The 27,766-nt window shown below is 39.5% G+C and overlaps 2 protein-coding genes across 11 annotated transcripts in view; one reads left to right on the forward strand and one right to left on the reverse strand.

Annotated features, from left to right (window-relative positions):
• The window catches only part of Esf1 (ESF1 nucleolar pre-rRNA processing protein), a 52,953-nt gene extending 45,405 nt beyond the window's left edge, over window positions 1-7,548 (reverse strand). Inside the window, exons 1-4 of one of the 5 annotated variants that reach the window (XM_087653631.1) lie at window positions 7,502-7,548; window positions 6,076-6,273; window positions 4,841-5,518; window positions 1,083-1,456 (exon numbers count right to left, since the gene is read on the reverse strand). In XM_087653631.1, the coding sequence (XP_087509757.1) occupies window positions 1,083-1,456; window positions 4,841-5,477 (1,011 nt within the window). In that variant the 5' untranslated portion in view covers window positions 5,478-5,518; window positions 6,076-6,273; window positions 7,502-7,548. 5 annotated transcript variants of the gene reach the window in all.
• A 99-nt stretch (window positions 7,549-7,647) lies between these two features.
• The window catches only part of Ndufaf5 (NADH:ubiquinone oxidoreductase complex assembly factor 5), a 29,538-nt gene continuing 9,419 nt past the window's right edge, over window positions 7,648-27,766 (forward strand). For 2 of the 6 annotated variants that reach the window (XR_015682774.1, XR_015682773.1), the window contains exons 1-8: window positions 7,648-7,928; window positions 9,211-9,251; window positions 14,300-14,363; window positions 17,545-17,592; window positions 19,091-19,194; window positions 21,367-21,406; window positions 22,121-22,296; window positions 26,590-26,650. Coding sequence is in view for 2 of the 6 variants with exons in the window: in NM_001126371.1 (NP_001119843.1) it covers window positions 7,707-7,928; window positions 9,211-9,251; window positions 14,300-14,363; window positions 17,545-17,592; window positions 19,091-19,194; window positions 21,367-21,406; window positions 22,099-22,296; window positions 26,590-26,650 (778 nt within the window). In the remaining 4 variants the exon portion in view is untranslated. 6 annotated transcript variants of the gene reach the window in all.

The raw sequence follows: 27,766 nt of genomic DNA on the forward strand, positions 1-27,766 counted from the left end.
CACTATGTCTGGTTCCATGTTTTGTTAAGGCAGGGTCTCTCACCAAACCTGAAGCTCACTGGCTGAGTAGATTGGCTGGCCAATGAGCCATAAAGATTATAGTATTTTTGTCTCACTGAAATTCAGGTCCTTATGTTCGCATAGCAAGCACTTTACTGGCTGAACCCTCTCTCCAGCTTGCTGAGTCCAGATTTACTCTTATGTCTCTACATCATGAAACTAGGAAGGGTTCATGAGAGCAGAGGATGAGATCTGAAGGGAGCAAGGGAAGAGAGGATAAGGGAGTACATGTCATCTAAAAGCAGAAGGAGGGACTGTGTGGGGCAAACAACAGGATTCCAAGCAGGAGCAGGGCAGGAGGATGGAGGGCTCATGGAAGGAGGACGAGCAGGAGTAGAGCATCCTAGCACACACGAGTGAAAGTGTAAAGTGTGGCAAAGTACATGACTTTACGTGCGATCTTTAACAAGTAATGAGAATTTTAACCTCCACCCCCAACAAAGTTAGAAAGAAAAGAGACAGAACTTCTCCATTTTACCTGCTTGCACACATCTAATCTCTATACACTAGCTCCATTTCAAGGTGCTCATTTTTTCTTGTGCTGGGATTGAACTTAAAGGCTCACATATGCTAGGTTGCTGAGTTTATCTCCAGTCCTCAAGAAATTTTAATCTTAATCCTGAATCCCACAGGGTGGTGATACGGCTCACTGGTGAGATCTTCCCTGGCAGACAGGAGATCCTGGGTTCAATCAACAACAAACAAGCCTCACAGACGTTCACTGATAAAGCTCTTCTCAAAGTATTTTTAATGTTTTCTTTCTGTTTAGTTTTCTTTTATACTCCAAGCTGGCTTGGAACTCACTATGCACTCCAGGATGACCCTAAACTTACAGCAACCTTGCTGCTTCCTAAGTGATGCTACTATAGGTATGTGCCGCCATGCCCCACTTCAGTCTACCCATGCTAGCTGAACTGAGCTAGCCCTTCAGTTCCTCTCTACTTAATGTAATGACATCAAATAGAAGTTATAATCACCCATAGAAGCTATAATGTCATAAACAATCTTATTGCAAATGTTACCTCATCAGCCCGAGGAGCATCTTTATCTAATTCTCTCCAAGCATGTTCAAAACCAGGTTCTTCTGGAAATAAATCTGCCAAATCATCTTCATCTTCAGAACTAGTTTCTACATTTCCTTTACCCCTCGCAAGATCAGGACCACTATCACTTTCATCATCACTTTCATCTTCCTCTTCCTCCTCTTCTTCCTCCTCCTCACCATCCTCCTCTTCTTCTTCATCTTCATTTTCATCGTCATCCGCTGAGGCTCTATCATCACTTGTGATTTCACCTTCGGATTCCTCATCTCTTCCTAGTTCACTGGCGCTGTCTGAATCTTCCTCCGGGGCCTCTTCGTGAAGCATTCTACCAGCATTGTCTTTTGCCATTATGACTATAGCATATTGTGGGAAGAAGGAGACATAGAGAATTAAATTAAATCCAAATTATTGACATTAGATCTAGTAAAAATATAACTTTTACAAAACAGAGAAAATGAATATAAGTACAGTAACATTTATGCTATACCAAATTATTTAAGTGAAATCATAATATATAAGATCATGTAAGTGGGTTTAAATACTCATTTAGTATTTGTGGAATACCTGCTTTGTGCTAGATGTTTAATATAATACATAATCATTGGCAAAAAAAAAAGAGGTTATCAATATTTTCAATTAATTTCCAGTTGAATTACTAAGTAACAAGTATTAAAATAAATAATCAAGTTACTATACTCACAATGAAACTACTCTAAATGTATTAAGTTTCCAAGAGTGTGGTTACTTTGCAGCTAACTAAACAATGAAGGGAATTAGGTAATCAAAGTGAAAAAAGTTGATGAAGACAATTTGTTCCAAGCAGCAGGAAATGCATATGTAAAGATCAGACAATTACAAAAAAGCAGCAAACGTGTGTGGGTTGTAGCCAGCAAGGACTCAAGTTAACAATAGATCTGAGGCGTTAACAAGAAGTATGATGGAGGAGATTGGCTTTGCCATTGCTCCATTTTCACTGGAGGACACTACAAGGATGTCATCTGAACTACACCACAAAAAACTGGAGGGGTCATGTGAGTAGAAAATAGTAAAAACACAAGGACAGTACATCCTCTAGCCATGAAGTGAAGTCAGGAGAGAGGTGATGACAGGAGGACTGTAGCACAGTGAAAAGCTCTGGGAACCTCAGATGGGACAGTGACAGGGATATTTGATATGAGGAACAGGGGTTTTAGATGCATCAGTGAGTCCCAGCTTCCTGACCCACAGACATAGCTGGCTGGTTAGACAGGTAGACATGCAACACTGGGAAAGAACTCATTTGATGAAGAGTCTTTATTTTAGATGAGTTCTGGATATCTGAATTCAAAGTGCCTTCAAGGTTAATGGCATGGTGTTTGCCTAGCATGCCAAAGCACTGTGTTTGATCCACAGAACCACAAAACAATGTGCCTTTGAGTTATTTAACAAGAAACATCAATAAGGCTGTTTACTGTAAGAGTCAGGCTCAGTAGGGGTTGGGGATTTAGCTCAGTGGTAGAGCGCTCGCCTAGCAAGCGCAGGGCCCTGGGTTCAGTCCCCAGCTGCGGGGGAAAAAAAAAAAAAAAAGAGACAGGCTCAGTAAATGTGGACTGGAGATAAAATGTATAACTATTCATACATAATGGAGAAAAGAAGTTATATATTATGAATGAGATCATCAAATAGAAATAGTACAAAATTTTCTGCTCTTATATAACTGTTAACCACATACCAAGATGTTTTGTTGAAGTAGGACTTACTTTTTCTTTCACAACTCTGGAAGGGCTCATATTCCACTTTTGAAAGCAATCGCCTCTGCATGTGTGAAAAGTTTATACACCATGTTTAAGCTGTTGTTCCTAACTTCAGCTTATTCAAGAGATTATGCATTTGGAGAATGAAAATTGTAAAACTTAAGATGAAGAATGTAATTTGTTTTTATTTTAGTCCTGTTATAATAGTTATAAATATTTATTTATATCCTGTTATAATACATATAATTCTTTTATAATATTTTTTCATTAATCAAATACTTATCGCCTACAATGTATAAAACACTGAATGAGGGAAAGGCAAAAGAAGGAATTTGTAAGATCTAATGCTTTCAATGGGCTCATAAACAAAGAGAAATTATTGATTAACAAATCTGATTTCATGCACCATACTAAAGTGTTAATCCTTGTCTATGAAGGTGGGTGAGATAGCTCAGTGGTTATGAGCATTTGCTACTCTTGCAGAGGATCTGGGTTTGATTCCCAACACCCAAATGGTGGTTTACAACATCTGTAACTTCAGACCCAGCAAATCCAATGCTCACTTCTTTGACCTTCATAGTAGACATACGAATATAAAAAAAGCTTTAAAAATTTTTGTTTGCATGTCTGTGTATGATGTTCTTGTGCATGGAGGACAGGGAGGAGGCCTGCATGTGTGAAGGTCAGGACAATTTCATAGTTTTCTCCTTCCTTATATACATGGATACTGAGAATCAAACTCACGATGCAGGGTTTGAGCTGCAAGAGCCTTTATCTGCTGAACCATCTTGCTTGCAGACCACATACAGATCACATTGGCCCTGAGATCACTATGTGATCTAGAGAATGGCCTAGAACTCCGGATTCTTGTGACTCATATTCCAAGTACTGGGATTACAGACATTCATCAGCACGCCAGGATGCATGAAGGAATTTATGGAAGATCTCGAAGATATTATTTGGCTTAAAATACAAACCTCAAGACTTTACTGTCTAACAGAGTGGGACTACTGATCCTTCTAAACACATCCAATCCTAAATTTGCTCAAAAAGTTCTTTGGTCCTCAAACTTAATCCCCTCTGCTCTTCTAATCCCAATAAAAACAATGTATTCCTTAGGGATTTTTCTCTTATTACCTTTGAATGACTACTTCTGAATTTTTTCAATCTCATTTATGTTATGGCCCTTCCTGTAATAATATTCTGTAGTACAAGTTTGACTTTTCTTACCTTAGATCTATGCCGTCCAGTATGGTAGTTAACAGTTAAAAACGTAAATTTGTTAGCATTAATTACAAAGAAGGAATTTGTATACACTAGATATAAGAAATGACTTCATCTGCTTATTTTGGTGTTTTAATGCTACTACTAGGAGATCCACCACTACGTATCTCTAGTGGACAGCGTCAAGACTTTAGCAGGCTGTTGTCTATCTAAAGGCATCTACAAAAGGGAAAGAAGAGCTGGAACCAAATCTAGCTCCATTCAGCAAGCCATGAGCTCTGGGATGTACTTACTCAAGGGAAATTAATGTGTGGATTCACTCAAGTGCCATCCTCTCACCAAACTATGAACCCCAGAGAGAACTGTATTGGTGTGTTCAGAGGACATGCGATTTTCTGACTTGCACAAAGGTACCATATAAGCTAGCAATAACCCTAAACAAGGTGACCATGCCTTACAGCAGTTGTCATACAGACACTGAATGAACTAGCGAGTACCCAACTCTACCTCCCTCTTCAAACACATCTCTGCCTATATAATAACATAGCAGCTCTCAGCACTGCTCATGACAAACCAAAACTGTTCACCCAAGCTCTCACGTTTGTCTTTTGGTACCAATACAGGAGAAAATCATTGCCTTTTTTTTTTTTTTTTAATAATTTTGTATTTTAAAATAAACACTTGATTTTTCTCAATATACTACAAAAATATTGTTTACTTTTTTAAAAGATCATAACAGTAAAACAGTATAATACAAAAGAATCGGTACTGCCAACCAACCTGCTTGCTTTTCTCTTTTTGCCTTAGAACCACTGACTGTTGAAGATTTCACCATTGCAGAGGTACTGGGATCTTTGGTCCTCAGTTTTCCTTTGGGCGAAGCTTCAACACTAAGGTCAGTGGTGTCCCTTTTCTTTTTTCTACTTTGTAGGGATTCTTCACTATCTTTGGGACTTACTTCTGAATCTATCTTCGGAGATTTATGTGAGTTTTTCATTTTCTGAATTCTTTCAGAATTATTTAAGTCATTTTTATTTATAGAATCCTTTTGGTCAGTTTTCTTGGTTTCTTTCTTTTTCTCCTCAATCAGTGTTTTTGACTTTGTTTCCTTTTTGGTCTGTTTTTTTTTCTCCTTCACTCTCTTTTCATCCAGTACTTTACTTTCTTCATCAGAGAGATCAGAATCAGAGTCTGAAAGGTCATAGAAACGCTTCAAGTCCTCTGTAGTGCTGTGGCTAATAGGACGTCCTCTTTTATCAACGGCATAGTTCAATTTAAATTTTTTGTCATGAAACATGGCTCGAAACCTCTTGTCAATTTTGACTTTTCGGTCCTTTTCTGGCATTTCCCAAAATCTGGGATCCTTTGAAACCCGCCTGAACCGCTGGTCATCCATTATTTCTTGTTTGGAGGACATTTTTACAGTCTTAATGAAGAAATATCCAGAGAAACAAAGTACTAAAAATAAAAATTACAATGATGAATGATTAATAATTAAAATATTTTTAAAAACGTTTATTGTGTGTGTATTCCCTCCCTCCCTTCCTCCCTCCCTCCCTCCCTCTCTCCAAATGTACAAAATTAAAACCACTTAAACTTAATTTCACCTACCCAAACTATTCGGGGTCAAACATAAAAAAGAAAGACACAGCAAAACATAATCCTTCCATTACAGATTACTTGAAATAAACTTGTAAACCAAACAGAATCCTAGGGTTTTGGGGAGGGCAATGTTTAATTGTTGACTGCCTTCAGAATTTTTGCTATTTTTAGCCTGTACGTGCCATCAATTAAAAGATTATTCTTGGTGCATAGAGTCACATATGCAAAACCAAGATTCTGAAGGCAGTCATGATTATTCTGAGTTTGAGGCCAGATCTTATATAGTTACATAGGGAATTGGTGGTCAGTTTGGGCTTCATCGTGAAATTGTTTCAAGAAACCAAAGATGGATGCTGGAGAGAAGGCTGAATAGGATTTGATCCTCAAGAACATACAAAAAAACCCCTCAATACCTGTAATCCCAGTGCTGAGCAGCTGGGACAGGCAGAGACAGGAGGATCCCTGCTCATCCAACTTAGCTTATTTGAGGAGCTTCAGGTTCCAATGAGAGCAACTGAGGAAGACACCAGCAGTCACCTCTGGCTCCACATAGAAGCACCCTTCCAAACATGAGCACACAAGTGCATGGGCATGTGGGCTGGTATGAGCATCTACATATGAAACAGACACACAGAGACAAAACCAAGATTCTGAAATCTCAGTTGGTCTAATTGGGTTTTCATAGTCTTGTTTCATTCTCTTTGTTAATCTTTCTTTCATGTTGTAGCAGCTTTTGGTTCTACAAAACTGTCTCCTAATTAATGAGGGGGATAAAAAAAAAATTAAACCAGATTTACCTCAGTGTTGTTTCTGTAAATCCTACCTTCTGTCAAGACCAAAACTAGTTTCAAACTATAGTTAACAAATGTCACATATTCAATAATTTTTCCATGTGTGTGATACGTCTGCATGTATGTGTGCACACCACTTCTGTGCCTGGTGTTCATGGATGCCTGAAGAGGGCTTCTGGTCCCCTGGAACTGGTTTTACTGACGGGGCAGTAGTCAGCAATCAAGTGAGTGCTAGGAATTGAACCTAGGTCCACTGGAAGACCAGCAGCCAGTGCTCTTAACCACCTATCCAGTCCCAAATGTCACTTTTTAATAACATTTTATTCTCGAAGTAACTAAAGTCTAGATAGGCTATATAAACAGGAAAAGTTTGTATGCCTAATGTTCCCTCGTAAACTGTAAACCAGTCTCTGATGGTTTGATTACTCCAGATATCAACTTTGCAAAAAAAGTCAGAAGTCTCTGTAAGAATAAAGGCTGACTGACCAAGCAAGACAGTATTACACCCCTCACTTCTGCGACAGTAGGTCAATACTACGGGCTAGCCCAGCCTTGAACTGCAGTCATTTCTGTCTCAGCCTCAATACTGGGATTACAGGTCTGTGCCGTCATCACACAGGCCAGTGTTGCTTTACTTCAAAATCTTTTACATTCTAATGAGAAAAATACGGATACGTATATAAATTCCAGATGTACTACAATACTTTGAACAACTTTACAACACAGCTACCACCTTACCCAACTACAGTGCTTGTAAATGGGGAAAGAGAAGCCCTCGGCAAACATGGGACGTTCAGAGGAGCGAAAGCAACTAGACCCCACTTCAAACGCTTCCCCTTATCCCTACAGTCCACCCACCCTCTGGCCTAGGGGCTCGTCCCGAACGATCATCCCACCTCACAAACTTTCGGGGTAAGTTACTCGGCTGCGTTCTCTCTCTCGAAGCAGCTCTGAAGGGAACAGTGAAGTCAGAAAGGGACTGAGCTACAGGCGTACTACTCAACTCACAAATCACAGGAGATACCGACGGACAACCACAGTTACTCACTACTCTTTTCCGATCCCAGTCTGAGTTCACATGGAGCACATTCCCACAATCCTTCGCGTGACGCTCCGCCGTAACGGCACGCGAATTAGGCCAAATTACTTCAACCTTCTGCCTTGACACAATTTTGTCTCACTGCGGCAGTCGTAGTCCCTTTGGCGCATGCGCACAATAGAAAACATGCCCAGCTGTAGCGCCGCGGCTAGAGATGCTGCGACGAGTCGTTCTTTCGCGCCTATACGCAAGGCTTGGAGGTCCTGCTGTCTCTGCAGGGAGAGGTGGTCGCAGGGGGGTCGCTTCCAGTGTTCCTCCTTCGGGCAGCACCTCGCCCAGAGCTCTAAACATCTTCGACAGGGAATTGAAGAGGAAGCAGAAGAATTGGGCTGCCCGGCAGCCCGAGCCCATGAAATTTGACTACCTGAAGGAGGAGGTCAGATTGTGGGACCGCGACGGAGGGAGGCACGGAGCCTGGTAGGGCGGACCTATCCACCCGACCGTGTGACCTTGAGAATCGTTACCTTCCTGGGACTTTCGGATTATCCTGGAAGGGCGATAGGCTCTGAGAGCGTGCATGGCAGTCATTCATTCCCTTAACAAACACTGCTTGAGTTCCAGGGCAAAGCAGGATCTCCACATTTGCAGAGCGGGAGACATACATAGACAAGGAATGTAATTGCAGCTAGAGTAAGGTGAAGAAAAAGTGGTAGTGGTATTGGTGACTGCGATGGTCAAGAATGACTGCTATGGGTGAAAAGTATGAAAGTTTAGTCGAGGCTGATGAGAGATGGGACGAATCTCCTAGGAAAAGGAAAAGTGCAAAATTCCTAAGGCCTTCAATAAATCCCTCCTTTCTATTCAAGAAGGGCATCTGGATTACAACCTGACTGAAACCTTTGAGTGTGCACAAGTAGAATCTATTCAGTAGAGTATATGAGAATCATTTCTGAAATAACCAAAAACTATTGCCATTGGGAATCGTACAAAGTGTGCTGCTCAGGGAAAAGACTTCGTTCGATGTCCTAATCCCTTGCCCATCACCCCCTCAAAACAAAATCAACGATATTCTTAGCTTCCAAATAGTAACCACAAGTTCAAAATGTTTATAAGAGACTTGAGGGCAATGTGTGGATAGTTGGCTTTATCCTGGAAGATGCCAACCCAGTGAAAGGTAGTACTTAGCATTGTGTTCGGGAAGGCCATCTATACTTTTCCACACTTGCTGTTTACTAATTTGCAAGCACTGGCTTTCTTAATTCATTATGTAATATATACTAGTCTGACCTCGAATTCATAGAAATCCACCTGCCTCAGCCTCCTGATGTTGATAATGGTTTTGAGTTTTTGAGACAATATACTGGCTTGGAATTCGTTATGTCACCATGTATTGCAGACTGGCCTCAGACGTGTGGTAGCCCTCCTTCCTCTGACTCCTGAACAGTAGGACTCTAGACATAAACTGCCACACCCAGCAGATTGTTCATCTTTATTTCATTAAATTCACTTCTACAGTAATTTGCTTCCGTTTGTTTCCTGGGTACTTTTAGTATGCCCATATTCAGTATTTGTAAAGAAAGTTGCTGTAGGACAATAGAAAATGGGATAGAAGGAATCACTTCTGTTTTGAAACATAAATTGAATCTTAGGGAAAAAGAATTACTGTTCTGTTAAGCCTACTTGGCGTATTTAACCTGTTGACTCTTGAAATCTTTCAGATTGGAAGTCGGATTGCAGACCGTGTATACGACATAGCCAGGTAGGAGATGTTATTTCAGTGAGATGCAGTCTCTCTTTCTCCCTGCTCCTTTCTCCCTCGATCCTCTCTCCTTGTCTGTCTTTCTGTCTTTTAGTTTCTTCATCTGTCTCTTTTTTCCCAAAACAGACTCTTGCTGTAAGTCCTAGGCCATGCCTTGAACTGGACTTGGACAGCCCTCTTTCTTTAGCATCTGAGACTATAGACATGCTCCTCCAGGCCTGGTTAAGATCAAAATCTACTGTCGAATGGAGGCTTGAAATCAAATAATGTGAGCTTGTTACGTGGAGTACTTGAGTATGAGAAGTGATTTAAATTACTGTAAACATCTTTCCGTTTGGATTTTTGAGATAGTGTCTCACTATGTAGCCCAAGAGGCACTCCTGCCTCCACCTCTAAGTGTTGAGATCTCAAGCACACACTCTTTTTCTTGTCTGGGATAGCAAATGCCATTTTCTTCATTGTTACATTTTTTTTTTTTTAAAAATTTGAATGTAAAACTTGTACCTTTCTACAAGCCTAAATGACTGATCTATTTGATTTAGCCCAAATTTAGTAATAGAGAAATTGCTCAAATATTGAACTAAAATCGACTGCATGTAAAATTTTAAGATTTATTAGACATTAAATTTAGGTTTTATTAAAATGAACAATAGAATCTTTTGCCATTTGAGTAAAAGAACATCTGTCTAGATTTGTTTTCCAGTTAGTAGAGATGAGCCCTGTTGGAGAACCCTGCTATTAAGGTTGCTGTCCAGTATGTTTGGATTATTCTCCAAGCTCAGTGCAAAATGGAGGACTCTTTCTCAGTGAGGCTTCCCTCTCTCTACCTGGACTTACTTGTAGTGTCTCTAAGCACAGATGCCTCACCTTATTTGGAGGATAACCCTGCAAAGAGCTTCTGGCAAGTGCTGCCCGATTCAGCATGTGTCTCGCTCTATTCCCCTTCCCATGTGATAATGAGGTACTGTGTTATGACCAATGGCCCCTTCCCACCCCTAAACCTAAGAGCCCTTAGATACCTACCCCTGGATCAGTAAAGTAGAGCTGTCTCACTGAAGCTTTCTCCTGGGAGTTTTCTGCTTCTGCTTCCCCATCCAGATCCCACCCCACAACCTTACCTCCCCCACCAATCCCAGGAAAAGGAGACCTACAAGACTGTCTATTTTATCTTAAGCATTGGTAATAATAATACAGTTTCTACAAGCTATGACTTGAGAAAGAGCACTTTCAATTCAGTAGTATAAAATTCTTGATGGATCTACTGCTCTTGTTTTAGGCATAATGAAAGCTTTATTGATTCAGGCTTGTCACCATGTAGTGGAACTACAGCCAAATGATGGCTTTGTATTAGAATTACTCTCTGGTACTAGCAAATCACTCCTCCTTTTGTTGACTTCAGTTAAGTGACACTTGTTGAATTATACCACATGGGATAGATTTATCACATTTGTCTTTTTAAAGCAGAGAGGATTTCTTTAACTCACAGTTTCTCACGCTGTATTTTGGGTACATCTTTACTGGTTGAGGCTGGTCATAGGTGCCACGTGGTGCTGTGTGAGAGTTTGCAGCTACACAAACCTGGCGAACCTGGAGTTCTTACTTTTGATTATGTCTAGCCATGGTGAAAGGGACGAAGATTTGTATGAGTTCTCCGCTTTCTCAGGCAGCAAGTGCAAGATAACTTTGGAAGTTGGAACCTTTCCCAGCCCCAATGATTGAATAAAAGTAACCAGAGTGAGCTAACAGGAGTCTTTTCCAAGAAAGCTGAACCCCTCTGCTCTTGGGAAAACTGAAGGCTTAACTTCTTGGTGAGCTTCTCTCTACTGTGACACCTATGACCCACTTCAACCAATAATCATTTGCCTAAATTATAGTTTTTGTATGATTTAATGAATGAAACATTAAATTTTGATTTTCAGTTTGGACTTTACATTTTCTGTGATGCAGCCCTGAGGATATTAAAGCCAAGTCCATGAAGACTCTTGTGATTATGACTGAAAGGATAATTTAAACATTAAATAGTTAGGACTGTATGCTAGATGAAGCTGAGTTCTCCATGAAGTTCTAGGATTAGAACTATTAACAAAAAAAAGAAGTGGGGAATGAAGGATTAAAAATTAATAATAAGCCGCCTAGCTACCCAAAAAGAAGAAGTAGGGTCTGTGAGAACATGAACTTTTCACCCCTCCCTTGCTGTACAATGGTTCCCGGAACATTCTTGCATGAAAAGTTTCCTGGAACAGCCACAATGACCCATAGCCTCCGGCCACAATGGTCCAATGGCCCTGTAAAATGTCACTACCCCTAATCACAATGTCACAAAGTCCTGGGTGTGTTGCCTAGTGTTACACATGACTAGCATATGACCTAAATGTATGGGCAGTTTGTGGTTTTGGAATTCCCCTCCTCCCTCCCTCTTGATCCCCCTGGTTTGTGGTTTTTTCCTTTATAAGCTCTGTGAAAATTCAGGTCGGGGTCGAACTCCTCTACTCCCTGTGTGGTGTATGAGTCTCGACCCCAGCATGCTGGCCTGAGCTCTCGTTTCATCTCGCCTACAATAAATCTTCCTCGTGTGATTGCAAAAAAAAAAAAATAGTTAGGACTGAATTATTTAAAATGTGTTGAAGTTCTATTATTAGAGTACTTAACAGGTGTGGATTTGAAGCCACTTGTGCTTAACATGCAGAGGCCTACAGTTTCCATCTCTTGTATCATAAGGAGAAACAAGCAAACACAGAGTAGTTTGTATTATCACTGCTGTGTTTTATTAACTACACAGATTTTAATATAATTTGGGAGAACTAAGGCCTATTTAATACTCTTAAAAATCAATCAAATAACTCATTCTTTTAAAAACATCTATAGTGTGCTAAATATTTCATATGTAGTAAAAGCAGTAATTTTGCTGTTTTCTGAAAAATAATTTCGTTTTTGATTTTATGTGTATGTGTGTGTGAATATATATATGATATATATATATAATATATTAATATAATATAATACATAATAAAATGGGTGCATGCAGATGCCCACAGAGCATCAGAACCCCTGGAACTAGAGTTACAGGTAGTTGCAGTCCGCCTGGTGTGGGTGCTGGGAACTGAATCTGGGTCCTCAGCAAAAGCAGCACGTGCTCTTAATCACTGAGCCATCTCGCTAGCCCCCAGCTTTTTCATTTTATAGATGAGGAAACAGATTCAGGAAAGCTAAATCACCTATAGTCACATGTTAGTAAATTACTGATCCAAAATTTGAACTCCTGTCTTTCTAATTTTAAAACTAAAATTCAGTTATTGCTCCTTTATAATCAAGACATAGAACCTTGAGTGAAATAAAATGTTACTTGTGGTTTTCCATCTATGTATTGGTATTTTATAATTTTGTCATACAAGCTTTTATTAATTTTGTGTGTGTGCATGAAGATGTGTTGCAGGTATGAGGTATGTGTGTCCTGACTGTGGGGCAGGAAGATGGCTCAGCAGTTAAGAGGGCTGGTTGCTCTTCCAGAGGACTTGGGTTCCATTTTCAGTACCCACATGGAGGTTCACAACCATCTCTAACTTCCAGTTCTAAGGGATCTAAAGCCCACTTTCGGTTTTCCTGGTCAGCAATCATACATGTGGTACATATACATTGCATCAACATTCACATTATTAAAATTATGTTATAGGATATTTGTTTCTAATTGTGGTGTGGCTCAGCTCTTAGCATACACCTTTAATCCTTCTGGGCAGAATACAGAAACACCCTTAGTACTCACCTTTAATTCCAAACATGAAGGTAAAGTTCGTTTGTAGAAGGAAGCACCATGTTAGAAAATGATGTCTAATAGAGTAGCATAAAAAGTGAAAAATCAGGGAAAGATTTGACAGAAAAGGATATGCCCCACTCTCATGAAAGCAGAGAGGAGAGGGAAGCTACTTAAGGGAGAGACAGGACAGGAGGAAGAGAGTATAGTACAGGAGTACTGTTTGGAGGTAGAGTAGGACAACCCAGAGAGAGAGGGGAAAAAAGGCAGTTTTACCAGGAGGGTTTTACAGAGACAGATTGAAGAGAGAACAAGCTAGTCACAGGTAAAGACAGAGTGAGCAAGAGAATGAGAAGGGGCCAGAAAATTAGAAAAGACTGCTGGAGTTAGTTTGAGACCAAGCAGAGCAATTCAGAGGCCAAGAAAAAAGCCAGATTGAATAAGTCAGCTGGGAAATAAGTTTGGACAAGAACAGCTGAGTTGAACCAGCTAGGCAGAGATTAGAAAGAACTAGAAGGGATGATCTTATTCAGCAGCGAGTCTCAGAGACGGAAAACATTCTAGGCCTAAATTAGATGCATGAGGGTAGAAGCTTCCAGGACTAGGATTAGCCTAGATTAGCAGATGAAGGCAGTAAGCTTCCAAGACAATTACTCCAGGAGAATTTATAGAGAACTTTTATAGAGACTTTTAAAAAATATATTTTTAAAGAGAAAGAAGATATTTGAGTTGACTTACTTAGCAGTAAACACTTGGAACTTTTTGTACTTCTAAGATTCAAAAAATAATTAAGCGTTTCGAGGGGCATGTTTTGCCTTGATTTTTCCTGTGGTGCTAGAGAGTGAAGTAGGGCCTTGCATAAGTGGGGCATGCACTCTACCACTGAGCTGGGTGCCGGTGTTTTCCGTGTTGACTTACATTTAGCTTGTTTTCTGTCTTCGTCTGGATGATTGAATTCAAATGCCTTCATTAAGTGTGTTCTTCAAATCCATTTCTAAACCTCTTTGTCTGTTTTTTGCTTGAGCTCTCATGTATGTTTGGTAGGTGCTGTACTGCTGAGCTACATCCACTGCCCTGGGCTGGTTCTTCATAGTTCAGTCTTAGGGCTTAGTGACTAGATCAGACAGACTCACTCGATATATTATAGCTCCTGTAGATACTGCTGGCAAGGCAGAAAAGGCCAACCATAGAATTTTCTGAAAGCAGTGATTACAGAAATGTTTCTGCATAAGTAAATTAACCCTTGACTGTTTTATGGACTCTATTGCAAAGCTTAACTTCTATCTCTATTGTCTTCCAGAGATTTTCCCCTTGCACTGGACATAGGATGTGGAAGAGGCTACATAGCACAACATTTGAATAAGGTATTTTTATACACTGGTTTAATCAACTTTGAGAAATAAAATTGACTAATTGTGCATGTATGCATGTGTGAGCATATTTAGAGCCCCCCCACCCCCCTTTAGGTACATGTGTATTGTGTGCTTGTGTACATGGGGGTCAGAGCACAGCCTTGGTGTTGCTAAGTAGGAGTGTCAGTGAGCCTTGGCAGCTTCCTGTCGTTCCACTCTTCCTAGCATTCCAGGCACTGCATGCCCAGCTTTTCTTTTTAATATGGTTTCAGGGATTTGAACTCAGATCCTAATGTTTTTAAGTCAAGATAATTGAATCATCTCCCTTCCCCCAACTCAGTTAATTTTAAGAAAAGACTTTCATGATCAGCTTAGTCGAATGATATTTAGGTTGTTATATTAAAATTGCTAAACATTTATACATTGCTCCTGATAATTTCTTTAAACCTATATATTTTCCTCTTCGTTTTCATTTTGTTTAAGCATTTTAATAGTTCACAGTAAAGCCGGGTAACAGAATGCTTGTCTAGCACACATGAAGCTCTGAATTTGATTCTTAGTGATGCAAAAAAACATAAGAAAATTAATTTTATTAATTAAAAAGCTGTATAAACTATAGATAGCATTTAGTAGTACTCATTATTTTATATTTTTAATTCCAACTGTGTCTTAGAGTTTCTATTGCTGTGAAGAGACATGACCACAGCAACCCCTATAAAAAAGACCATTTGACTGGGGAGGGCTGGTTTAGAGTTCAGAGGTCCACATGTCAGGAAGCATGGTGGAGCACAGACAGACATGGTACTATAGAGGGGAAGTTCTGTATCTGATTGGCAGGCAGCAGGAAGAAGAGAAACTGGGCCAAGCTTGAGCATTGGAAACCTCAAAGCCCACCTTCAGTGACACACTCCCTCTAACAAGGCCACACCTTCTAATCCCTGTTGAGTAGGGCCACCCACTGATGACAAGCATTCAAGTTGGGCCATTCTTATTCAAATCATTACAAACCATAAATACATTTGTTTGTTCATTTATCTTTTTAGTCTTTGAGTAAGACACAGGTTAAAGTGGGCTTTAGAAAAAATATGTCTTATTTTTAATTATCTGTAGGTGACTATATTGGCATATAAATATGTGCCTCTGAGTGCAGGTGCTCACAGTAGCCAGAGGGATTGGATGCCCTGGGGCTGGAGTTAACAGATGGCTGTGAGCCCTGACATGGGTGGGACGTGAACTCAGATCCTCTGAAAGAGCAGCAAATACTCTTCTGAGCCGTCTCTCAGCTCTTGGGATTTAAGTAAAGCCTGTTTTGACAATACATATGTTTGAGCTGGGGTGCAGGAGACTTGTGAGACTCCTCAAACACTTACTGACAATACATGCCATAGGAAATTAAACATTCATTGATGGGCACCAAGAGTTAAAGGATGGGAGAAATATCAGAATGTGTTTGATGTAGTTCTGGAAGCGGAGAATCTGGGCTGGTGGTTGATAACTTTGAAAATCAGAGCAGGGCAGAAGGAAAGGGCGAGTGCTATGGAATGTGATGTGTAGTGATGTTTAAACATAATTAGTTTAGGCGTGTTATGTAAGAAAGACCAAAGGAGAGAGAATAGGCATGAGGAGGAGGCAGAGCTAAAGGCAGTCCAGTCATGAAGCACATGTAAAAGCTGTATTATATGAGAGACCTAGTAGACCCAGCAGGAATGGATCAGAGATTGGATCTCGGATTCTCATTTGGATTTCATCTATATCTATCCCTTTGCCTTCTTACTGCCTTTACCTTACCATATTGGCCCTAGCTACCTGCACTGCCTGTCTGAGTTGCTGCTGTAGCCTCCATGTTGGTCTCCCTTTGCCCCAACAGTCTGTTCTGTACGGCAATCCTTTTGAAATATAAGCCAGGTCATTCTTCATTGTCTCAGAACTGTTGGATTTTCTTCTATTTCAGACATAGTCATGTGTCTTGTGTGTGTGTGTAAGTATGTGTGTGAGCATGTGCCTGTCACAACACAGGTGGAGATCAGAGGATATCTTTAGAAAGTTGATTATATCTGTTTTACCATGTCAGTTCTGGTGACTGAACTTAGGTCATCAGATTGGCACCCAACATCTTTAATCACTGAGCCATCTCAGCAGCCACTTGTGACTACTTTCTAAAATAGTGCCCCCGCTTTTGATGACAAATAGCTCTTTATGGTGGCATGGTATATGTTAGTTTCTTTTGTGTCTGTCTTTTTGTACTGGACTTGCCTAACAAACTATTGGTAGGGTTTACTCTTGCTAAGCTGTGAGTAGACAAAAGCAAATATGGGTGAACTGAAAGATAGCACCTTCTCTAACAGAAGAGGGAAACCACAGAAATCACTGAAGAAACTGAGACCTCGGTAGTGCTGTGCATGAAGAGATCGGTGGAACAGGACTAACCCAGACGGAACAGATTGGTCATGCTTAGATCATGAGAGTGCTTTAGTGACACATACACACCAAGAATTGTGGACCATATGAGTAGAGTCCTGAATTATAAACAAAAACTATCAAGTGTATGTTTATTATGCACAAATACAACTTTATGAAATTTAAATGATGCTCAGAAGTAGGAATTTTCTCAAGATTGGGAAGTTGATGCCTGTTGTTAGGTGAGAGAAATAGACAGGAAGATACAGATTAAATATTGGAGGAGATCAGGATGCAGAATCCTGGAGGAAAGAGTAACATTGTCAGAACCCTTTCTCTTTAAGAGAAGATGATTGAAGTGGAAAACGAATCTTCTTAGTTTCTGTGTGTGTTTTCTTTTCCTCTGGAAACTCTGTGAATGGGAATGGAGCGTGAACCTGTGTGAAGTCTTTGTAACAGGAGTAAGGATAAGTACTGGCATCCGGCATGTTAGACAAAGAAAGGTTGAAGTAATGGAGTAGTGCAGGGTATTGGTATCCATACCTGTATCCTCTTATTTTGTTAAGGATGTTAAATATATTAAATATAATTAGCTTCATGTGTTTAAATCTGTGGTATTCTTTATATATTTCAAAGAAACTTGTGTATCATTTTGGAATTGGTTGGAAAATAAACTTACAAGACAAAAACTACTCCATAATTTTCTCCTTTGGAAGTTTCAGTAACTCTTTTGCTTTGCTACTGCTGCTATAAATGTTTCTGTATCATCTGATGTGCTTTAATTATCAAATTGCAGGAGACTGTGGGAAAGATCTTCCAAACAGACATTGCAGAACATGCTTTGGTAGGTAGCTTTTTAACACTGTTTGTTTCTGACCTGGTTTAATTTTTAGTTCTTTACTTCTGTCACAATGTAATATACGTGTAATTATAAATGTATACACATGAAGAAGACTTAAGCAGTGAGGAGTAAGAAAAGAGATTCCTGATCTCACTACCCAGAGACAGCTGTGGGTGACATTTGGGACTTTATAAACATGTAGCCCTCTCCGTCCTCCCAGTTCATGTGAACAGCAGTGCACTGACATGCCAGCGTTTTTATGGAGTGCTGTTCTGTTCTGTTTGAATACTTTTTGTACATGTGCACTTCCTTTTAAATGACCGCAGAGCCTTCCAGTATGTGAGCATCACGTGGTTGATTTGTCTGAGCAGCTTCTAGAAGCCTGCTCAGTTCTAGTTTCTCAGTAGCCGCTCATGCTGTTAACGACATATGGAAAACAACTGTGTGTGCTTGATTTAGTCGTTTTTTCCTGTTAGACATATTTTACATACTATAGACAGACATATATACATATATATATTTGGTGGATGGAGCAGAGCCCCCAAAAGCTATACTTTATTTCTTCTCTTAGCCATTTACACCTTCTTAGACAAAGGGTCTCTATAAAATTACTTCATGGATAAAATGTTACACAAAGGAGGGTTACAGAAGGATGTCGATAGTAAGTTCAAAGCAGTGTTTCATTCTGTAAGCTCATTATAAATTCAAAGCAATAGTTTCACATGGTCTTGCTTTATCATAGTGCACACCTGTGGATAGCTTCTTCCTTGGATCTGACCTAGAATGAGTGTTTTTCCTTGATCACAAATTTGTCCTAAGCCCATTTCTCTTAATAGTGTAATATATGAAAGTTCATTATATTGCTTTATATATGCAGCCTTTACTTCTGTTCTATGAGGAGGGGGCATGTTCTATTCCTGAATCTAACTTTATTACATCTTTCTGGCAAAACAACTAAAACTTTGAACTTTTAAAATAATTTTGTGACATGCCTTTCCTCTCACCTTCATTGATTTCAGCTTTTACATAAATTTTTTTCTAGGCCATTTTTAAGAGCTTATTTTTAGAAATGTTAACCCTTCATAATTTATAATAAATATTTTCCTGTTTTGTATTTACATTGTTTATTGCTTTTTAGAAGTTTTAAAATTGGCCTTTCATTTACAGTGTCTAACTTTTTAGTCATATTTATATAAGATTTTTAAAAATCCTTATGAGTCTAAAAGTGTACATTCAGATTCAGTAGTCTGTAGCTTCATTTGTTGCATTGAGATGTTTAGGTGCCTGAGATTTGTTTTAGTGTGAATGGATGTATTTTTTATATTTTTTGAAGCAGCTGAGTGTTATTTAACAAAACTTGAGTGCTTTTTGTGTGCTACATTTTGTATTTTGTTTTTTGATAGAAACTGCTAAGCGGAATATAATATTAGCAGTGTTTAACAGTGGTTGTGTTAGTAATTGATGCTATTTAAATAATTGAACTTTTATCTTTTATCATTAGAAAAATTCCATAGAAACAGATATTCCTACTGTGAATATTTTAGCTGATGAAGAATTCCTTCCCTTCCCAGAAAACACGTTTGACCTGGTGGTTAGCAGCTTAAGGTTAGTGATCCGTTTGTACTTTTAAGAAATATGTTAGAGAGGCTAATGAGATACTCTCTGGTTGGTGAGTGCTTGCTGCATAAGCGTGAAGCAATAAGTTTGTGTCACAAAACCCACATACAAGGCAGGCATGTGGTACATGCTTGTTCTCACACCTCTGGAGAGGCAGTGTCAGGCACATCCCTGGGACTCCCTGGCCAACAACAAGTTTACTTGATTAATTTTAAACCAATGAGAGTCCCTACTGAGAAACAATATGGTCAGAACCTGAGAAGAATACTTGAGGTTAACCTCTGGTCTCCACATGCACATGTGTGCAAGCTTGCATACATAGACATAGACACACACACACAAAACGTATGCATGTGTGCATATGTATGTGTATGTGTGTATATATATGTTACAAATATATCTAATTTATGTTATAATATTATACTCTTAGAATAGCAATGGATAGTGGACTAATACCCTCCCACCTCGGACCTGGAATTAAACCTAAGATCTTGGGTGTTAAAGACAGTCTATCACTGAGCTGTATTCTTTACTGTGATAGAATAAATTCTTTTTAGTTACAAACTGGTTATCTTAGTTTATAGATGCTAAAATTTTTCTGTTCAACAGTTATGAATTCAGGATACCCAAGTGGAAATTAGATGTACGGTCTTAAGTGTCTTTTTATTCCCAAGTTGCTAATTTACTAAAACTCTTTTGCTCTTGCACATTGAGACTAAACAGGATAAGCAGAAAACACGGTATTTAAGAGGTTTCTTATGTGTAAGTTTAGAAAGCTTTGTTTCCCATCCCCTTAAAAGATGTTGGATATACTATCTGCATATTAGAATAGGCAAAAGCCAAACACTGACTACTGGCACGTATAGAGCACCTTACTCTTCTTACTAACATTGCTGATGGGACTGCAGAATGGCGTAGGCACTTTGAAAGACTAGCTGATGATTTCCTGAAACTTGATAATCTTTGTTAGGATCCAGGATTTAGAGTCCTGCTATTTATTTACCCAAAGAAATGAAAACTTATATCCATGCAAAAACATGACAATGAATAATATATTACTGTTTCAAAAAATATTTTAGACTTGCTTTCTATGTATGTGAGTATTTTGCTTGTAAGTATGTATTTGCACTACATGCATGTCTTATGCCTGTGGAGGCCAGAAGCAGATGTAGGATCCCCTGGAATTGGAGTTACACATGATCATGGCCACCATTTGGGTGCCAAACACTGAACTCAGGTTTTGCAAAAGCAAATGCTGTTAACTGCCGCAGCTGTGTTAATAACTGCTAAAACTTGTGAGCACCTAAGGTTTTGTCTTAGTTAGGGTCACTGTTGCTGTGATGAAAAATCATGACCAAAGCAGGTTGGGGAGGAAAGGGTTTATTTCACTCGGTGTCCCATATAACAACAGGTCATCAGCAAAAGCCATGAGGGCAGGAACTCAAGCAGGGAAGGAACCTACAGGCAGAAGTGATGCAGAAGTCGTGGAGGGTGCTGTTTACTAGCTTGCTCTCCCTGGCTTGCTCAGTTTGCTTTCTTTTTTTTTTTTCCCCCGGAGCTGGGGACCGAACCCAGGGGCTTGCGCTTGCTAGGCAAGTGCTCTACCACTGAGCTAAATCCCCAACCCTCAGTTTGCTTTCTTATCGAACTCAGGACTACCCAGTCCAGGGATGGTACCATCAGTAATGCCCTGAGTCTTACCTCATTAATCACTAATTAAGAAAATGCTCTAAAAGCTTGCATACAGCCTGACCATATGGAGCCATTTTCTTAATTGACTCCCTTCTCTGAGATGATTTTAGATTGTCAAGTTGACATAAAACTATCCAGCATAGATGTCTTTCAGTACTAAGGTATTGAATTGTGGTACATCTTGACATTGGAATTACTTAGCACTAAAAAGAAATAAGCTGTCAAAACATGAAAAGAATGCAAGAACTCAAAGACACATTACCATATGAAAGATTATTCAAAAATATGTGTATGCTGGTTCCAGCTATGTCATTCTGAACCAGGCAAAAGTATGGAGAATATAAAAAGATCAGAATTTTTTGTGGGATATAGAAAACAATGTAATTTCAGATTTCAGTTTAGTACCTTTTTTGGTTTATCCTACTGATAATTACACTAAGATTAAACAGATATGTGTTTATATTTTAGTTTGCACTGGGTGAATGACCTCCCTAGAGCACTTGAACAGGTGAGAAGGCTTTCGTTGGTCTGTTCTGAGATAGTTTATTATCACAGATTGACAAATGTTTCTGTTTGCATTGTTCATAAGTCTGACAGAATGGAGTGAAACCAAGTATTTTAATGTCCTGTGGCCTGGGTGTCCTTGGCTCTGACTTGCATTGGGTGGCACTCCTCGGGAACTTTAAGAGCAGCTGTTGTAGAGACGCTTCTAGTATGTTTCTGAGAGATTTAATTACCATGTAAGACAAATTGGTGTCACCCAGCATGCACTATATGAACTCTCTCTCTCCTTTTATTGCCTGTGAACCTGTTCTTGTTTACATAGTATCTGCCCTTTGCATACGCTCAGTAAGTGTTAGATCAATGCTTATAGATTGGTTTTTATCAGTGAGCAGAGAGTGTAGATGGTGGTAGATGATGTCGTGTCTTAGTGGGACTCGGGGAGAGCAGCTGGAGGGAGGCACGCAGGGCCCAGCATCCGTCTTACAGATACTTGTATCATTAGTGAGTGAATTGTCTGTCTTTGCCGTTACTATACAGCATACATACATACATCATACAGCAGTGACTCTAGGATTTCTTGTCTGATATTTACTTTCTGATTAATTTGGCAAAATAAGATTGATAGTCATAAAATATATTTATTCTTTTGATGTTTCTGTCTATAAAATTTGAATAGTTTTGTTATATTTATTGCAGATTCATTATGTCTTAAAACCAGATGGAGTGTTTGTTGGTGCAATGTTTGGAGGTGACACGCTCTATGAACTCCGGTGTTCACTACAGTTAGCAGAGACAGAAAGGGAAGGAGGCTTTTCCCCACACATTTCTCCTTTCACTGCTGTCAATGACCTAGGGCATCTGCTGGGAAGAGCTGGCTTCAACACTCTGACTGTGGTGAGTTTCAGGAGAACTAAGTAGCCCACAAGTAACTTACTTACTACATTGCTTAAAAAAAAAAAAACAAAAAAAACTTAAAAAAAAAACCAGCATATATTAATAGTGTTCTGGAATGCTTGGGGCAATTTCCTCACATTTGTTTTTCTTCTTTTGGGGGGTGGGTGAGAATGATTTATTATCTTTAGTGTGCATAAACACAATCTGAGGTCAGTAATATAAACTTTTAGATTCCAGAATAAGTCACTCCAAAAAATGTACTGGAATTTATGAAGAGATGACTTCTTTTATATGTATTTATTTTGTGAGGGAGGAAGGTACGCCATGGTCTATGTGTAGAGGTCAGAGGGCAGCTTTTGGCAGTCAGTTCTCTCCTACTGTGTGGGCTTCCAGGACTGAACTCAGTGCCGTTACCTGCTGTGCCACCTTGCCATCCTCTCTGCAGGAAACTTTATAAAAATACTACTCCGTTAGAATCTTCAAATCCAAATTAGATGTAATTTGGGTTAAGACCACTACAAATGTGACAAAATGTTTCTATGATAGGGACATTTGTAATACTCTCCCTACCACCAACTATCAATTCAAGCAGACACAAATGACGATGTTCTCTAGGTCTAGGCTTAGTTGAGGTAGAATTTGTTCTATTTCAAACAGAGTGGAGAGTTTTATAAAGAGGATCCATATGAAATAAGTGCAGAAGAGAAGTAGATTCTGCACAGACTGGGTCAAGCACTGCATATGGCTTACCTTATTTTGGGGGGGTGTTTTTAGACTTGGTGTTTTATGTGCACAGGCCAGTGTGGAAGTCACTGTGACTTTGAGGTGCTGCTCCTTTCTGAACTCAGTGTACTTTGATTACAGGCACGCACACCTGGCTTTAGTGACTATAACTTAAATCTTTGCCCCGTCCCTGTATTACCGACGGGAATTTGAGAAGGATACTTCATTTCTCTCAGCATTTCTATAAGAAATGTAAATGCGTTTCACCTTGGGTGACCCTTGATGTTAAATGGCCAAAGAGTGAGTGCCATGACCTGCTTTTCTCTTTCCTCATCCTACTTCTAACACTTTCTAAGAATAGATTTCCCAAAGAGTCTCTCCCTTCCACCTCTCTCCCATCACAGTCATTCTATAGAACCCATTCCTCTCCTCAGATGAGTTGAATAGATTGGCTGTGCTTTCCAGCCCCTTCAGATGCAGAAATGTGTCAACGTGATTGGCAGCCACTGGAGTTCCTTGAAGACAGCCTCTAGGTGCATAGTTAGGGATGATAGATGGGCTTACAGTTAAAATAGCTACTTAGTGAACTTACTGTGAAATCAACCAACCAAAAATTATGTATATCTTGTGTAATGAGAGAAAGAAAGCAAGGGGGTAAACTGGCAGAAAGCCTAATCTTTAAAAAAAAAAAAAGCCTCCAGAGAAGGGAAGAAAGGGCGGGCTGGGAGACTAGGCAAGGCTTCTTCAAGGTAAGGGCTGGACACAGTCCTGAGACTTCTCTCTTGAGTCTAGGTTGACTCTTAATAAACGTTTACATTATCTAAACCAATAAAAACATGGTTTTGAAATATCGAACATCTGAAAATTGGAGAACATAGCTTCATGTTGAAGAACCAACATATAAGAAATTATGCATTGAGGGGGTAATTATATTTTAAAGATATTTTAATTATATAAGTAACTCAAATAATTTTAATTATAAATGTAAAACTACAGATAGACTGGGGAAAAAAAAAAAACCTCATTTGGCTTTAATCCCGCAAATCTTAGTTTTCTTTGGAGAACAGGATTTCTCAAAATTTTAGTCTTTGGTATTTGGGGTGGCTCACACTTTTAGTCCCATCTCGTGGGAGGTAGAGAGAGACTGCTGGATCTCCTAGTTCTGGGCTGGCCTGGCCTACAGAGTGTTCCAGTATAGCCAAGGCTGCACAGAGTCACCCTGTCTCGAAAAGCAGAAAACAAACACTATTAACACAAATATTGTGCTAGAACTTATTCTGCTAAACTAAAAATAGTCCGTACTACTTGTTATTGTGAATTCTCTGCATTTTCATTCTTTTTTTAATGAACTACTTTAGCATTGTGTGTCTGCGTATTTATATATGTATGTATATGGTTCTGGAGTTCCCATTCTTAGCTGTGTTTTCTAAAGTAGTACAGATATGTGCTCTCCATCTTAGTACCCACATTGTGTTCACTAACAGGAAAATGTCACGGCTTCATTTCTCTCTCTGAATAAATATCTTCCTCATCCTCATCATGGATTCAGTCTTGCAGCAGACGTTTATTGAGTTCTGGGCTGTGGTGCTGTTCTAGTACTTTGGGTGTAGCAGCCAACAAAAGCCATTCTCATATAGTGTTCTTCAGTGTGTAGTGGGCCCCATAGAATTTAGTGTCTGATACACCGGAACCTGTGCACAAAATCATTTGTTGTTGTTGTTGTAGTTGTTGTTGTTATAGTTGTTGTTGTTATGTAGAGCAGAGTGTCAGGGATTTTCATCAGATCTTGAGATCTGGTGTGACTAGCCAGAAGCCACTGGTTTAAAGTTTTAATTTTAATATTCTTTTATTTACGGTAAACAATGATAATAATAACAATTGCAAGTCTACTCTCATTTCAAGAATTACCCACCATATTGTTACAAACCTATAATTGAGGTGAAAAAAATAATTACTGGGAAGATAAGAACCTCTAAACTATGCAGACGGGGCGTAGGAAGGGATAACACAAAAGGTGTGGAGTGGATTATTATGCGACTATAGTGGAACTCACTGTGTAGACCAGGCTGACCTTGAACTCAGAGATCTGCCTGCCTCTCTGAAGGCTGGGATTAACAGTGAACCACTCTACCATACATTATTTTACTTTTTATTTTGAGAGAAGCTCTACTTAACTGCTCAGGCTGGCCTTGAACTCACACTGTAGCTCAGTGACACCTTGAACCTGTGGACTTGCCTCAGCATCACAGACTTACGGGGTCATAAACCTGTACTGCTGTGTCTGAACAAGGGTCTCTTTAATGGTTCATTAATGTAAAAAGTGCAGAGATTAAATGGTCACTATCCATTTTAATAGACACTGCTTAGCACACACAAGGCTGGCAATACAGCTCAGTGGTAGAACCTTTACGTAGCGTGTGTGAGGATCTTTAGTTCAATTCCCAGTCCTGTTATAAAATATGATCTCCTCCCCCCATGTGCACACATTCCAATACATGCATATTTCCAATAATAGAAAGGAACAATACAATCTATGCATAGGGAGAAGCGATAGAGCAAGTTTGAAGTAGAAAGGCTCCTCGTGACATTCGATACTTTATTCTTCTACCCAAGACAGGAACTTGAAGCAATACAGTCATGTAGAAGCATGTATGCTCATTACCCAGCTCACTTCTTAAGTGTTTAAAACTTTTCTCATGGGGTTGAGGATTTAGCTCAGTGGTAGAGCACTTGCCTAGCAAGCGCAAGGCCCTGGGTTCAGTCCTCAGCTCAAAAAAAAAAAAAAAAAAAAAAAAAAAAAAAAAAAAAAAAACCCAAACAAACAAACAAAAAAAACAAAAAACTTTTCTCATGCCTGTACAACCCCGTCTCCAATCCCCAGGGAGTAGTGCTGCCCACGGTGGGTCAGGTCTTCCCATATCAAGACAGCCCTGATAGAATGGTCCCTCATTGAGTTCTCTTCCCAGGTGACTCTCCATTGTGTCAAGGTGATGATTAGAAATGTAGTGTTTTTTCTTCCCAGTTTAATACCTGATATATCCTATATCTCAGTATGTTAAATGGATGTTTGGAGGTGGGAGATTGAATAGGAGCATGCCTGACTTGGTCTTGTAATACCACAAATGGTACACCTCTTTGGGGGATATTTTACAAAAAACAAGAAGCCACTCATTGTGGTAAAAGCCTTTAATCTCAGCAGTAGCAGAGGTGAGACGATTTTTTATTTTGAGGCCAACCAGTGAATTCCACAGCATTCTAGGCTACATAGTAAGAAAATAAAAGTAACCATTCCAACATAAAACAGAGTTACTCTATTTTCTTTTCAATGTAGAAATTAGTACAGTTGCTAGATTTTTAGAAGATAACATTTGTGAAAAGTATTAAAAACAAGGCAGTTCTTGGGGTTGGAGATAGACCTCAGAGGTAGGCACTTGCCTATTATTGCTAAGTACTTGATAGTGAAATTTCCTGCCTACCTCAAGAGTGCTGGGAAATAGTTAACAGCTCTTTAGCTTAATTTTTGATTGTCTTTCGTGATTGTCACATAATACATTTTTCTTTAAAAAATAGGATACTGATGAAATTCAAGTTAACTATCCTGGAATGTTTGAATTGATGGAAGATTTAAAAGGTAAGGCATTTTAAAGAATTTGCAGACTATTTGAGAGGCATTTTAACAGTGTACTCTAGGACAGTGATAGGCTAAGCACTAGGGGTCTGTTTCTGCTGAGAAAGCACACTGTCATTAGAGCTATGGTGTACAATGTAGAAGGAGGTAGACAGCAGGCAGATGGCACAAAGGAGAGTTAAATCAGTTGTGGTTAGCGCTATAAGATCGAGGCTTGTTAGCACTATGTCTGCTTCTGGGATAATATAGGAAGATCTTGTTTTAGGTACATTTGTCAATAATCCAGGGGTTTCCGGTAGCAACAGTTTATACTTGAGGTCTAAGTATGTGCACACACGCGCACGCACACATTCACACACACACACATTTAAAATATTACAGTCCTTAGATAATTTGATGAGTTTAGGGTTGAGGATTTAGTTGAGAGTAGATCTGGTCTGGGAGATTAAAGAAATTATATTTGAAAACATGGTATTTGAGCCATGGTCTTTTTTTTCCCTTATGTCTTTTTTTTCATTTTTAATTGTATGTTTTATATATTTACATTTCAAATGTTATCCCCTTTCCTGGTTCTCCCCTCTTCCTTCCCTCCTCCCTCTGCTTCTATGAAGTTCCTCCCTTTCCACTTTACTTCACCACCCTGGCATTCCTCTCCACTGGGGAAATGAGCCTTCACAGGACCAAGGGCCTCTTCTCCCATTGATGGCCGACAAGACCATTCCCTGCTATGTATGCGGCTAGAGCCATAGGTCTGTCCATGTGTACTCTTTGATTGGTGGTTTAGTCCCTGGGAGCTCGGGGGATCTGGTTGGTTGATATTGTTGTTCTTACTATGGGGTTGCAAACCCCTTCAGCTCCTTCAGTCCTTTTCTAACTCCTCCACTGGGGTCCCTGTGTTGAGCCATGTTCTAAAGAAATAGAGATGAGTTAACCAGATGAAAAGATGAGGGAAGTGTCTCAGGCACAGAGGACAGCATATGCAAAAGCCTTTTTGCAAGAGAACATAGCCAGAACTGAAGAAAGGCATTTGTCAGAGGAAAGTAAGATGGAGACTTGAGTGATGGGACTGTGGGAAGTGAGGGTCATATTCAACACAAAACCTTAAAGTCCCCAGATTAC

Source organism: Rattus norvegicus, chromosome 3 (genome assembly GCF_021556685.1).
Source record: "Rattus norvegicus strain SHRSP/BbbUtx chromosome 3, alternate assembly SHRSP_T2T, whole genome shotgun sequence".
Lineage (NCBI taxonomy): Eukaryota > Metazoa > Chordata > Mammalia > Rodentia > Muridae > Rattus > Rattus norvegicus.